The sequence below is a fragment of the Bombina bombina genome, chromosome 1 (assembly GCF_027579735.1).
Source record: "Bombina bombina isolate aBomBom1 chromosome 1, aBomBom1.pri, whole genome shotgun sequence".
In the NCBI taxonomy this organism is placed as follows: domain Eukaryota; kingdom Metazoa; phylum Chordata; class Amphibia; order Anura; family Bombinatoridae; genus Bombina; species Bombina bombina.
This window is the reverse complement of record NC_069499.1, coordinates 550,679,407-550,694,823: the sequence shown is the minus strand read 5'-3', so window position 1 is coordinate 550,694,823 and position 15,417 is coordinate 550,679,407. Positions and strand designations below refer to the sequence as shown.

The window sequence follows — 15,417 nt, the reverse complement described above, 5'->3', positions numbered from 1 at the left end:
TGACTATTTTGAATGAAACGCTTGATTGTTCGATGATCACGCTTCAGAAGCTTTGCAATTTTAAGAGTGCTGCATCCCTCTGCAAGATATCTCACTATTTTTGACTTTTCTGAGCCTGTCAAGTCCTTCTTTTGACCCATTTTGCCAAAGGAAAGGAAGTTGCCTAATAATTATGCACACCTGATATAGGGTGTTGATGTCATTAGACCACACCCCTTCTGATTACAGAGATGCACATCACCTAATATGCTTAATTGGTAGTAGGCTTTCGAGCCTATACAGCTTGGAGTAAGACAACATGCATAAAGAGGATGATGTGGTCAAAATACTCATTTGCCTAATAATTCTGCACTCCCTGTATATATATATATATATATATATATATATATATATATATATATATATATATATATATATATATATATATATATGTTTTCAAGAATATACTCCCCTTCATCAGCATAACACAGTGATTAAAACACACACCTTTTATAGTGATTACAGCTAACAAAATTCCTACCTCCCTCACATCCTAGTGGCGCCAAACAAATGTGTTGAAATGCAAGCCTGCGTTCCACTGTCTCGTGTCACCGGAAGTGTACATCCGTCACTTCCAGAAATGTATTTAACAATCATATGTAGCGTTTCTACATAGTAACTTTGTACAAATCATCATAGTGTGTAAATTTGTTTGTGATTACAATCTTAACTTAGGGACTTGTATCCTTGTGGTATTTATCCAGCCATCATCTAATTTTGATCACAGACCTAAGTGCAGCTTGCTATGCGTACTCCCTATTTGTTTATAGCGTAAACTTGGATACCCCCCACACCTGACAGTGGATGAAACTCCTACACAATGTGTCCAAGTGGTATACAGGATATAGTGACAAATACACCCCATACCTAAGTGTGTGGATTACTCCTTATAAGTCTGCCCCCATACATTTATGTGCCCAGACACTGGTCTCACAACCGGCACACACCTATTGAATTATACCAGACAACATATCTGGATAGCCTGGTCTGAGTCACACGACTTCAAAAGAGAATTGGTGCTACGTCAAGTGTGGATCACCCTTAGAGTCACATCTATCATATGTGTGTCAGTGCCTCCTAATGCCTGACTATGTCTTATGCCATTACACTGAACCTGTACATCATCATAATACCTTGGTGCCATATACTGTACATAGAATATAAACCTTATTACCATGTTACTTATACAAAACAACACTAAAAAACAGAAAACACTTTGCCAGAAGCAACAAAACAAAAATATATACACTAAGACTCTACTGCCTTACGTCATAAATGAGCCAATATTGGCACTTCCAAGTATATCGAATTGTTTCTCTGACCCTAGTAGAAGTATCATACAATTCAGCTACAGATGAATGCAAGGGAACCTAGATAAGGTTTTTACAATGCCCTACATATTTTGTTAGAGACTACATCTTGTCTGCAGTACAATAACAGATAACATATATGTAACAACCTCCTCTGACTTTCATGTTTTGCAATTTTAGCGAGACTAGACATGAATCGATAACGCTACAAATATCAGACCAGGCTATCCAGATATCTTGTCTGGTATAACTCAATTGGTGTGTGCCGGTTGTGAGACCACTAGATACAGTGTCTTGGCACGTACATGTATGGGGCGGACTTATAAGGAGTAATCCACACACTTAGGTATTGGGTGTATTTGTCACTATATCCTGTATACCACTTGGACACATTGTGTAGGAGTTTCATCCACTGTCAGGTGTGGGCAGTAACCAAGGTTATGATATAAACAAATAGGGAGTACGTATAGCAAGCTGCACTTAGGTCTGTGATCAAAATTAGATGATGGATGGATAAATACCACAAGGATACAAATCTCCCTAAGTTAAGATTGTAATCACAAACAAATTTACACACTATGATGATTTGTACAAAGTTACTATGTAGACACATTACAGTTACTCACCTAACCCTAAGTAATGTTGAGGTTCCTATACGTCCCTCTATTTACACTTAGTAATGTACCTGGTCATGACTTAATGGTCTGAAGCTTGTAGTACTTTGCTGAGTCTATTGCCCTGAAATTATGTTTTGTCTATATACATGTACTTTCTACCTCCTTGTTTTTGTATTCTGTTGATACACAATTGAGAGACCTCTATACATCCAATATGTCAGCGTATAATACTATGTTTTTCTTATTATTATTAGATTTGCAGCCCAAACTCTCTCTATGCTCATATAGTATTAATGGCTTAAACACTTGAACATCATTAAGCTATACCTATATGGAGTTTTTTCTGTTAATTGAAGTTAGTGTTGCATCTAAGCCTAAGTGTTACATTTCAAAACACAGTCTATAGCCCAGCTCTGTTTCAGCTAGATGGCGATCCTCCTCAGAATCTACACTGTAGGTATCTATATAATATGTTTATACAGCTCATCATATACAGTGCTATTCAATCTGTCAAATATATATATATATATATATATATATATATATATATAAGCAAATAACAAAATTAAAATGAGGTTTCTCTTGAGGCCCAAAAGAGGTCTCCTGTAGTCCAGAATAACCTTCATCATTTGTCTCATTCTGTTACAAGGTCCAAGAGTGACCTTCTGAGTATTTAGGAAGGTTTGCATTTAATAAGGCAAGCTATTTTACTACCACATTCTAACATTGTTTTCTATTGTTAATTTTTTGTATTACCCACAAACATTTGACATTGAAATGTATTTGCATCTTATTGTGATTTCTCACTTGTATGCCTCTTGTTTAACCTCAATAAAAAAAAAAGGCTTATTGGGGAAACGGGCATGGAAGGCAACCGTAACCCCTCCAGTGAACCAAATACTGTAAGCAACCCCTGGACATACGAGAGTCAATAATGCTGTTAACCTCATATTCTTCATGGTTGTCAACAAAGAAAGGATGGGGATGAGGTAACACAGTGGTAAACTGATTACAAACCAATGGTTTCAAGTGGGAGACATGAAAAACATTGGAGATGCGCATTGCAGGAGGAAGGTCAAGAGCATAGGCCACAGGATTGACCCATCGGAGTATCCAAAAAGGACCAACATAACGGGGAGCCAAGGGGGCAGAAATAGAAACACAGAGGCGCCACCATGGCCTAGTGCAACCAGAGCATATGCAAATAGCCACAAATAGATGAATATACTCACAAACAAAAAGCACCCAACGGTGCTATTGAGACAGACTGGAACTTCACAGTGGTCCAGCTCACTAATAACCTCCAGCAGATACTCAGTCAGATTTCCTTGTAGGGTCCTGTTGTTTTGTGCCTGAGTGAGCAGATAAAAGCAAACAAAACATAGCCCAGTAACGTTTGCACAGGAGCAATGTAAGACCATAAGATTGTACTTACAAGATACAAAGCACCTCCAGGTGCAATATCAGCGTACTGGGACCTCACAGCCGCCCAGTTGACTGTGTACTTCCAGGAAAAAAATCCAAAAATCTCAGCAGAAAAATGAGTAAACGGTGACAAACACCACAATAGCAAGTGTGTGTTTGAAAAAAAGAGATAAACTTAATTTAAAAAAAGACGTGTTTCTCAGCCTCCTGTGGGCTGTTTCATCAGGCTATAGTTAACAATATTAAAAAACACTTGCTATATAACAAACATCAAAATTAAAACAGTATGCTGATAGGTTAAACAATTAACAACTCACACCTGTATGTGTTCGCAATTAATTAGTCGGTATGGTACAATAGTGAACATAGAGCATGTGATTCACAGGTGTTTGGTTGGCATAGCAGCCACATAACAACAAAAACATAAACAAATTCACAGGTGTTGAGTTGGCATAGCAGCCACATGTAAACACAAACCTAAACAGCTTATTCATAATAAACAGATCCCAATATACAAGCAATTCAAATTGCACAAAAATAAAAAAATATAATAATAAAATAAAAAAATAAATATATAAAACATAAAATAACAGATCACAATAGCATATAGAGCATATCCAAAAAGTTCAATAGTATATTACAATATGTTTTGCAATTATATGTGAGTTAATAAAATATATATTCATAACCATCCGTGTTAGTCAGCTTCATATAAAGTATATAAAGATCCTTTTTCCGGATACTGTATTGCTTTATAGTTTATCACACTCACCCCTCCCCGCAACTGCTACCGCCACTATTTCATTTGGAGCGATCTCGGAGTAAAACCTATAATCTGGGGGCACATAATCCTTGTATCAGAGCCTTCTTGTTTGACAACCTAATGTCTGGAAATCATTGAATTTGGGCTAGCATAATGCTGAATGTTGTTTTATATATTTATCTTTCAATTCTGATATCATTCTGATTTTGTTTTTTGTTTTTGCACATATCAGGAAGCGCCCCCTAAGGGTGTGGGGTATTTTTGTGTACACCACTCTCTATATATTTTTATAACGGGGAGCCAGTTTATTGGAAAGCACACAAAGGTTCAAGTTGCGGGAGGACAGCCAAACCCTCTCACCAACCTGGTAGGAAGGTGCGGGCAGACGCCTACGATCAGCCTGGATTTTTTGGCGCTGCATAGAACGATGAAGGCAATCCTGAATCTTCACCCACGTGGAACGGAGTTGCTGGAGATGCTCCTCCAAAGTCGTAATTCCCTGAGACATGAATGAATTGGGCAACAAGGATGGTTGAAACCCATAATTCGCCATGAACGGGGATAACTGGGAGGAAGCATTAATAGCACTATTACGAGCGAACTCTGCCCAAGGTAACAGTTCAGACCAATTATTGTAGTTATCTGAGACATAACAATGGAGGAAATGTTCCAGAGCTTGATTAGACCGTTCCGCAGCCCCATTGGATTGAGGGTGATATGCAGAGGATAAGGAAAGCTAGATCCCCATTTGAGCACAAAAGGAATGCCAAAATCTGAAGACAAACTTGCTAACCTGGTCCGACACTATCTCCTTGGGTAACCCATGTAAACGGAAGACCTCCCGTGCAAAAATTGAAGCAAGCTCCTGAGCAGTAGCCAACTTCTTCAAGGGAATGCAATGTGACATTTTAGAAAACGGTCAACCGTCATTAGGATAACAGTATTGCCATTGGAAAAAGGGAGCTCGACAATGAAGTGCATGGAAAGATGTGTCCAAGGACGTTCACCATTAGCAATAGGTTGAAGAAGACCCACAGGTAGACGTAGAGGATTCTTATTCTGTGCACAGACTGAGCAGAAGGCAACATACGCAGCAACATCAGAACAAAGAACTGGCCACCAGAATTGTTGAGTGACAGACCAAATAATTTGGTTCTTGCCCGGGTGACCTGCAGCTTTAGGATAGTGGTAAGTGTGTAATAGTTTAGTTTGAAGATTCTTAGGTACAAACCACTTACCACTAGGTTTCTCAGAAGGTGCATTGGTTTGTGCAGCCAGGATCTCCTCCTCTAAGGGAGAAGTCAAATTAGTACGTATGGTGACCAAAATATGGTCAGGAGGTATAACTGGAATAGGTACAGACTCCTTCTTGGACAGAGGTGAAAATTGATGAGAGAGGGCATCAGCCCTAACATTCTTACTACCAGGCAGGTAGGAGACCACATAATTAAACCAAGATGAAAATAGCGCCCACCTGGCCTGTCGGGGCGATAAACATTTTGCTTCTTATAGATAAGTCAAATTCTTGTGGTCAGTAAGAATGAGCACTGGTAGGCTAGTTCCTTGAGTGCCAAAATTATGGCCAGTAATTCCCTGTCGCCAATTTCATAATTTCACTCCGCCGGAGACAATTTTTTTAGAGAAAAAATCACACGGATGCAAGGAACCTTCAGGCGTAGGACGTTGAGACAAGAGGGCACATACTCCAGTCTCAGATGTATCGACCTCAAGAACAAAAGGCAGGACAGGGTTAGGATGAGCCAGAACTGGAGTGGCAGCAAAGGCAGTCTTAAGACTCTCAAAAGACTTATTGGCAGTAGGTGACCAATGGAGTGGATCATTCTCCTTACGGGTCATTTCAGTTATAGGTTTGACCAAGGAAGAAAAGTTTTTAATAAACTTCCTATAGTAATTGGCAAAGTCCAAAAATGTTTGAATAGAGCGAAGACCAACTGGGCGAGGCCACTGCAGGACTGCAGACAACTTGTCAGGATCCATGGAGAACCCTGCAACGGAGATTACATAACCTAGAAAGGTTTCTTGAGTCTGATGGAACTCACATTTCTCGAGTTTACAAAACAGGCCGCTCTCACGTAGTCTCTGAAGTACCCGTGTAACATCAGAATGATGAGCCTCAAGAGTGGGTGAGTGTATGGGGATATCATCTAAGTACACCACAACACACTGTTACAACATATCTCGTAGAACATCATTAATAAATTCCTGGAAAACAGCTGGAGCATTACATAGGCCAAAGGGCATTACAAGATACTCATAATGCCCGCTCCTGGTGTTAAATACTGTTTTCCATTCATGGCCCTCCTTAATCCTAACAAAATTGTATGCTCCTCTCAAATCAAGTTTAGAAAAGACCGTAGCTCCCTTAAGGCGGTCAAAGAGTTCCATAATGAGTGGAATAGAGTAAGCATTCTTAATGGTAAGACGATTAAGACCCCTATAATCGATGCATGGTCTTAACTCGCCACTCTTTTTCTTAACCAAGAAGAAGCCAGCCCCTGCAGGAGAGCAGGATTTGCAGATGATCCCCCGTGACAGGGCATCGGCAACATACTCCTCCATAGCACAATTCTCTGCAACTGAGAGAGGGTAAACCTGGGCCGAGGAGGAATGGCTCCGGGTTGCAGGTCTATGGCACAATCGTAAGACCGGTGAGGAGGCAACGTACCGGCACGCACCTTGTCAAAAACAGCTAGGAACTCTCGTTACTCCTCAGGCAATTGAGATACCGAAGAAGTGCACAGGACTTTGACTGGTTTCCAAAGACAAGTGGAAATACATTGCGGAGACCACGACAAAATTTCGGACCTATGCCAGTCGAGACTGGGATTGTGCTTTTGGAGCCAGGGATAACCCAGAACAACCGGAAAATGCGGAGAGTTAATCACCTGGAACTGGAGGGTTTCAAAATGGAGAGCCCCAACAGCCATGGATAACGGAGTGGTTTCGTGAGTAACGAGTGCAGGCTGAGGAGGCCTGCCGTCAATGGCCTCAATAGCAAGCAGAACGGACTGAGGCAATACACGAATGGAGTGCTGTGATACAAAAGCACTGTCAATAAAATAGCCTTCAGCACCGGAGTCAACAAGAGCCTGCATTACTATGGAGGAGTCCACCCAGGAAAGAACAACTGTGACCAAAGATTTCTCCTTTAGCGGTTCCGGGGACAAGTATAAACCACCCATGGTCTGCCCTAGGTGCGAGCGTTTATCCGGCCGTGGAAGGACAAAACTTTAAAAGGTGTCCCTGTAACCCGCAATAGAGACAGAGCCCCTCGCTCCTCCTAAAGGCCCACTCCGACGCGGAGAGAGCGTAAATCCCAACTGCATTGGCACAGCAGTACCTAGTGACTCGGGACCAGGAAACATGGGAGAAGGGGAGGCATGGGTGGGAATGACAACATAGGAGACAATGGTACAGGAGGCTTCTGCAAGCGCTCCTTGAAAGAGGGCCTCTCTCTGAATCTGATGTCAATTAGGATTAAAAAAGACACCAAAGCCTTGAGATCCTCTGGTAAATCTCTGGCAGCAACTTCGTCTTTAATCACATCAGAAAGCTCATGAAAGAAGGCGGCAACAAGGGCTTCATTGTTCCAACCAACCTCTAAGGCAAGTGTACGGAACTCAATGGCAAACTGAGCAACAGATCTCGTACCTTGCTGAATGGACACAAGTCGTTTGGCGGCAGAGGAGGAGCGAGCCGGCACATCAGATACCCTTCGAAAGGAGGCCACAAATTCAGGGTAATTAGAAATCGCAGGTTTATTAGTCTGCCACAAGGGATTAGCCCAGGCAAGGACCGTGTCAGAGAGTAAAGAGATGAGAAATCCCACCTTAGCTCTGTCAGAGGGAAACGCCTGAGGCAACATCTCAAAGTAAATGCCCACCTGGTTCAAAAACCCTCTGCACTGATTAGGATCGCCTCCATAACGCTGAGGTAGAGGTGCAGAACCGGACATGCTCCTGATAGGACTAGGTGCAGCAGCGAAAACAGGAGCAGCCATAACTTGTGGGACACTCTGGTCCAAATGGGCAGTGCGAGTCAGCAGGGTTTGCGGGGCTAGTGCAAATTGATCCAAGCGGTAATCCTGTTCCTCAATCCTGGAAATGATTGTAGGTAAAGGTGAATTATTATCACCATCAGGATTCATGGCCCTTGCGTAATGTCAGGGTGCCAGGAATCAGACTGAGACAAGAAGTGCAAAAATAATCACACCTTTTATTAATAACAAAAATAATAAAAAGTCCATAAGTCAAATAACAAGCCAGGAGTCAAAACCAGAGATGGTAGTCAGACGAGCTGAGTCAGGAGCCAAAGCGAATAGTAAGACGAGCCGGAATCAGGAACAAGAAGAACAGCAAAGTCAGGAACAAGCCAGGGATCAGGAACCAGAAGAGACATCAGACTAGCCAGGTAATACACAGGAACTCACAAACAGGTCTGAGACAACGCAAGGGCAAAGCATACTGAACAGAGGCCCTTTAAATAATAAGTGATGACATCAAAATTCTGAGACTGCAACCTGTCTCACACGGATGATGTACAACAATCTGACCATAAGAGGGCGTGCAGGAAATGAGCAGCATCACACACTCTGAACCAGATTCAGCAAGAAAGGTGAGTAACATGGCTGTCAGCAGCACATGGCAAACAAAGCAGGGGAAAAACCTGACACAAAGCCAATAAACAAACATTTAAATTCTGTTTTTAAACATCCTAAGGTTGCTCCTGAGGTTTTTCCTATTCCAGATGCTGTTTCTGATATGATTACTAAGGAATGGTCTAAGCCAGGTTCTTCTTTTAATCCTTCTTTTAGGTTTAAGATGTATCCTTTACCTGTGGCTAATTTAGAGTTTTGGGGAAAAGTCCCTAAAGTTGATGGGGCTATTTCCACTCTTGCCAAAGTACTACTATCCCTATGGAAGATAGTACTTCTTTTAAGGATCCTTTAGATCGAAAAATTGAATCTTATCTTATAAAAGCTTATTTACATTCTGGTTATATTTTTAGACATGCCATTTCTATGGCTGATGTGGCTGCTGCTTCTTCTGCTTCAACATGCTAATCATTTCATTTGTGATGCTATATTTGACATAATTAAGATCAATGTTAAATCTATGTCTTTAGCTAAAAGAGCTTTATGACTTAAATCTTGGAATGCTGACATGGTGTCTAAATCTAGATTACTATCTCTATCTTTTCAGGGTAAGAATTTATTTGGTTCTCAATTGGATTCTATTATTTCCACTATCACTGGGTGGAAGGGAGTTTTTTTACCCCCAAGATAAAAAGTCTAAGGGTAAATTTAAGGCTCCTAATCGTTTTTGTTCCTTCGTCAGAATAAGGAACAAAACAACTACTCCTTCCCCTAAGGCCTCTGGTTCCAATATGAGACCATCTTCAAATTGGAATAAAAAAAATCAAATCCAGCCCCAAAGACTGCATGAAGATACAGCCCTCAATCCAGTTCAGCTGGTGGGGGGCAGATTGAAATTATTTCAGGAAATGTGGTCAAGTTCTGCTCAGAATCAGTGGATTCAGAATATTGTGTTTCAAGGGTATCGAATAGGTTTCAGAATAAGACCTCCTGTGGGAAGATTCTTTCTTTCTCATGTTCCAACAAATCCTGTGAAGGCTCAGGCTTTTCTGAAATGTGTTTCAGATCTAGAGCTTTCAGGGGTGATTGTTTCGGTTCCTCTACAGGAACAGGGGTTTGGGGTTCTATTCAAATCTATTCATTGTCCCAAAGAAAGAGAATTCTTTCAGATCAGTTCTGGATCTGACATTTTGACATTTTTAAATTCTTTTGAAAGAGTTCCAACTTTCAAGATGGTGACTATAAGGACTATTCTGCCTTTTGTTCAGCAAGGACATTTTATGTCCACAATAGACTTACAGGATGCTTATCTTCATATTCCAATTCATCCAGACCACTGTCAGTTTCTGAGATTCTCTTTTCTAGACAAGCATTACCAGTTTATCGCTCTTCTATTTGGCCTAGCGACAGCTCCAAGAATCTTTTCGAAGGTTCTCGGTGCCCTTCTATCTCTAATCAGAGAGCAGGGTATTGCGGTGTTTCCTTATTTGGATGATATCTTGGTACTAGCTCAGTCTTTTCATTTAGCAGAATCTCACACGAAACAACTAGTGTGGTTTCTTCAAAGGCATGGTTGGAGGATTAATTTACTAAAGAGTTTCTTGGTTCCTCAAACAAGGGTCAACTTTTTAGGTTTCCAGATAAATTCAGTGTCCATGACTCTGTCTTTAACAGACACGAGGCAAATTAAATTGGTTTTAGCTTGTCTAAACCTTCAGTTTCGATTGTTCCCTTCAGTGACTATGTGCATGGAAGTTTTAGGTCTTATGACTGCAGCATTGGACACGATCCCCATTGCTCGTTTTCATATGAGACCTCTGCAGCTTTGCATGCTGAATCAATGGTGCAGGGATTATACTCGGATATCACAACTGATATACTTAAATCCCAATATTCAACTCTCTCTGTCTTGGTGGATGGACCATCACCGGATTGTTTGAGGGGCCTCCTTTGTTCGTCCTTCCTGGACTGTGATCCCACCAGATGCAAGTCTTACAGGTTGGGGAGCTGTCTGGGGGTCTGTGACAGCACAAGGGGTTTGGAAACCTCAAGAGGCAAGCTTGCCAATCAATATTTTAGAACTCTGTGCTATCTTCAGAGCTCTGCAGGCTTGGCCTCTATTAAAGAGAGAACTTTTAATTTGTTTTCAGACAGACAATATCACAACAGTAACATATGTCAATCATCAGGGAGGTACTCGCAACTCTTTAGCAATGGAAGAAGTATCTTGGATACTTTCTTGGGCGGAGTCCAGCCCTTGTCTAATTTCTGCGGTTTATATTCCAGGTGTAGACAATTGGGAAGCGGATTATCTCAGTCGTCAGACTTTGCATCCGGGGAAGTGGTCTCTCCATCAAGATGGGTTTCATCAGATTGTACAGATGTGGGGTCTTCCAGAAATAGATCTGATGGCCTCTCGTTTGAACAAGAAATTTCCCAGATATCTTTCCAGATCCAAGGATCCTCAGGCGGAGATAGTGGATGCTTTAGCAGTTCCTTGGTTTTACCAATCTGCTTACATTTTTTCGCCTCTAGTTCTTCCAAGGGTGATCCCCAAGATCATAATGGAACAATCTCATGTGTTTCTGATAGCACCAGCAAGGCCTCACAGGTTTTGGTATGCAAATCTTGTCTGTATGGCCTGTTGCCAACCTTGGCCACTTCCTTTAAGGCCAGACCTGTCTCAAGGGCCGTTTTTCCATCAAGATCTAAAATCTCTAAATTTAAAGGTATGGAAATTGAACGCTTAGAGGTTTCTCTGACTCAGTGATTAACACTATGTTACAGGCTTGTAAGTCTGTTTCGAGGAAGAATTATTATTATCAGGTTTGGAAAACCTATATTTCATGCCATAATTTTTTTCCTGGCATTCTTTTAGAATTCCTCGGATTTTACAGTTTCTTCAGGATGGTTTGGATAAGGGTTTGTCTGCCAATACTTTGAAGGGACAAATCTCTGCTCTTTCTGTCTTATTTCATAGAAAGATTGCTAAACGTCTTGATATTCACTGTTTTGTTCAGGCTTTGGTTCATATCAAACCTGTTATTAAGTCTATTTCTCCTCCTTGGAGTCTCAATTTGGTTTTAAGGATTTTTCAGGCTCCTCCATTTGAGCCTATGCATTCTGTGGATATTAAACAACTCTTTTGGAAAGTGTTTATTTCTTTTGGCTATCTCTTCAGCTAGAAGAGTTTTTGAATTGTCGACTTTCTCTTGTGAGTCTCCTTATCTGATTTCCCATCAAGATAAAGAGGTTTTACGGACTTCGTTTACATTTTTGCCTAAAGTTGTGAATTCTAACAACATTGGTAGGGAAATTGTTGTTCCTTCTTTGTGATCTAATCCTAAGAATTCTTTTGAGAGATCTCTACATTCTTTGGATGTGGTTAGAGCTTTGAAATACTATGTTGAGGCTACTAAGGATTTCAGAAAGACTTCTTGTCTATTTATTTTCTCTGGTTCCAGGAAAGGTCAGAAATCCTCTTCCATTTCTTTGGTATATTGGTTGAAACTTTTGATTCACAAGGCTTATTTGGAGGCAGGGCAGTCTCCACCTCAAAGAATTACAGTTCAGTTGGGTCTTTCAAAGCAGCAACTTGGTCTTCTTTGCATACATTTTACTAAATTTTACAATTTTTTCAATTTTTCAATTTTACTTTTTCTTCAGAAGCAGTCTTTGGTAGAAAAGTTATTCAGGCAGCTGTCTGTTTGATTCGTTTGACTATGATTTTGATTTTTTTTTACATTTTTATTTGGATTTATTATTTGGAATTAATTTTTTAGCGGAAATAGCTGTTTTTATTTTATCCCTCCCTCTCTAGTGACTCTAGTGGGTATTATATCCCATATGTCACTAGCTCATGGATTTTTGCCACCTACATGAAAGAAAACATAATTTATGTAAGAACTTGCCTGGTAAATTCATTTCTTTCATAGTGGCAAGAGTCCATGAGACCCACCCTATTTTTTTGGTGGTTATGATTTTTTTTTGTATAAAAGCACATTATTTTTTCCAGTTCCTCTTTTTGTATGCTTCTTTACTTCTTTTTCCACCTTACTACTTGGCTATATGTTAAACTAAGATTTGAGTGTGGTGGGAGGTGTATTTATAGGCATTTTGAGGTTTATGAAACTTTGCCCCCTCCTAGTAGGAATGTATATCCCATATGTCACTTGCCACTATGAAAGAAATTAATTTATCAGGTAAGTTCTTACATAAATTATGTTTTAATGGATATTAAAACAATGAAATCCTTATAAGTACCAACCATTTGATACTATTGCCAAACCTTTAGATTTTACTTTTGCACTATTCCTTTTTGACTAAAACAATATTTATTATGTTAGTCTAGATATAGGGGCTCAAGGGCTAATATTTACAGTGAATTTATGGATGAACCTTGGGGCCTTCATTTATTTATATTTAGTAACCTTTTCATTTATTATTTTTAAACTTTTCCATTTTGTTATATTTTCAGTTGTAATATAAATATTTTTTGTCCTCAGGTGAATATTCACAATGAATTTCATAGAAAAACTTTTCAAAATTGATCAAGAACTGGGTCCTGAAGAAGTTGAAGGACTGAAGTTCCTCTGTCGTGATTTATTATCTGCCAAGAAATTAATGGCGGTGAACTCAGGGCAGGATCTTTTCAAGCTACTTATAGACACCGATTTAATACATGAAAATGATGATTTCCTCCTGGCAGAGCTTCTGTTCATTTTAAGACAACATTTACTCCTTAAATATCTTAACACCAACAGAACTAAGGTAGAGGAAGAACTCAGGATACGAGGGAAAGTATCACTATATAGGTGAGTGCGCAATGTATTTGTTTACATATTGCAGAGAGAACCTGCTATAAACGTTTTAATGGCTCACAAACCTTGTAAGCCCCGATGCAAAAGTACAATACTTCCACATTAATATTGTTTCATTACACAATGTAAACATAGGAAATGCAGTTGGATATATTAGAATTTAAACTTGTAAAATCCCAGAAAAATTAATAGGTTTACATTAGTTTGCCTAGTTTTTTTTTAAAATATTTTCCTTAAAAGGATATTGTGTTCAGATTTAGTTTAATCTAAAATAGGATATTTCCATCTTAATATAGGAAGAGTCCACAGCTGCATTCCTTACTTGTGGGAAATACTGAACCTGGCCACCAGGAGGAGGCAAAGACACCCCAGCCAAAGGCTTAAAGTGAAGGTCAATTTTGAAGAATTAGTACCCGGTTTTTAATAATCCTATTAAAAACAAGGGCACTTTAATTCATCAAAATTGACATTTCACTTCTTTTCTTCAAAAACGTACCTTTTAATCCATGCAGATAATGTAAACAGTAGGAACAGCACACTCTCCAATAATAGTGCTCGAGTGACCTAAGGATACTGCCCAATCCTTAAACATGTAGAAAAATAGAACAGGGTCCTCAGCAGGCGCTCCAGCGATTCCCCCGGCTATCGGAAGTCTCTGCAGACGTCAGAAATGACGAACCCGGCTTCCTCCAATCACGGCTTCCCCCCAGGGGAATCTTGGCCTAATGCAACACCATGATTGGAGGAAGCTGGATTTGTCATTTTAGACCCGCAAAGATGGCTTGCGACGGGCGGAGGAAGTGCTGGAGCGGCTGCCAGGATTAAAAGGTAAGTTTCTGAAGAAAACGTATGAAATGTTAATTTTGATGAATAAAAGTGCCCATGTTTTTAATAGGATTATTAAAAACCAGGCACTAATTCATCAAAATTGACCTTCACTTTAAATACCTCCCCCACTTCCTTATAACCTCAGTCATTCTTTGCTTTTCATCACAGGAGGTTGGCAGAGAAGTGTTAGAAGGTTTCAGAGCAGTCTCTTAGGAGGGTAGTACTCTTCAAGATGGGACTGGAATTTTAAGTAGTCCTGTCAGCCTCTCAGTGAGAGCATGGATGAAAGTTAGAGTCCGGAGATGCAGGGAGAGTCTTTCTGTGAAACCATCCCGACTCATATTAACAGCTCCATAAGCAATCAGCGTTGACGGGTTTCGCTGCCTGCTTTCTTCACTCAAGTCCATGTCAGAAGCGATGCTACTATCTGTCACACTTGAGAGGCTGTGTTCCTGTTCCACGGCGTAGATTCTGGTAAGATCGTCTTATATTTTATACATGTATGATAACGCAAGAAGACAGTGTGACTCCTTTTATCTGTATAGAATCAAGGGTTAATATCTCCTTAGGGGGATTATTGAACAGGGGGGAATAATCTTATATGTTTATTTGATTTTATGCTGCTTTATGTGTGAGATGTTATGGGCTCATAGGCTGTTATGGAATATACAGTTTTCACTTTCACTTTGAAAGCCATGCAGCTTACAAGCTTGGCACGCTTTCTCATAGCAGGGACGGTCCTGCATTGTGCACCATGTGATTCATTCCCTTATTTCCTGACCGGGCGCCTATCAGAGAGGAGTTAAAAATCTCTGTACTGTCTGGGTCATACGAGGTGGTGAGTGCCCCAGCCATTGGGGTATAAGGGTGCTGTTTTTTTAAAATAAAATAAAGATGTTTTGTTTCTCTAGTTCTCCGGTTATTGCACTAGCGATGGAGGTTTCTGTTACTTTAGAGGGCACTCCCTCTATTCCTAATGAGTAGTTCCTGTTTATATGGT

General features: G+C 40.2%; 1 protein-coding gene across 1 annotated transcript in view; it reads left to right on the top strand.

The window, feature by feature from the left end:
• LOC128645606 (caspase-10) overlaps window positions 1-15,417 on the top strand; it is a 212,994-nt gene that overhangs the window by 12,237 nt on the left and 185,340 nt on the right. Inside the window, exon 2 of the mRNA XM_053698702.1 lies at window positions 13,275-13,583. Within this exon, the coding sequence (XP_053554677.1) occupies window positions 13,288-13,583 (296 nt within the window). The 5' untranslated portion in view covers window positions 13,275-13,287. The remainder of the gene's footprint in view (window positions 1-13,274; window positions 13,584-15,417) is intronic.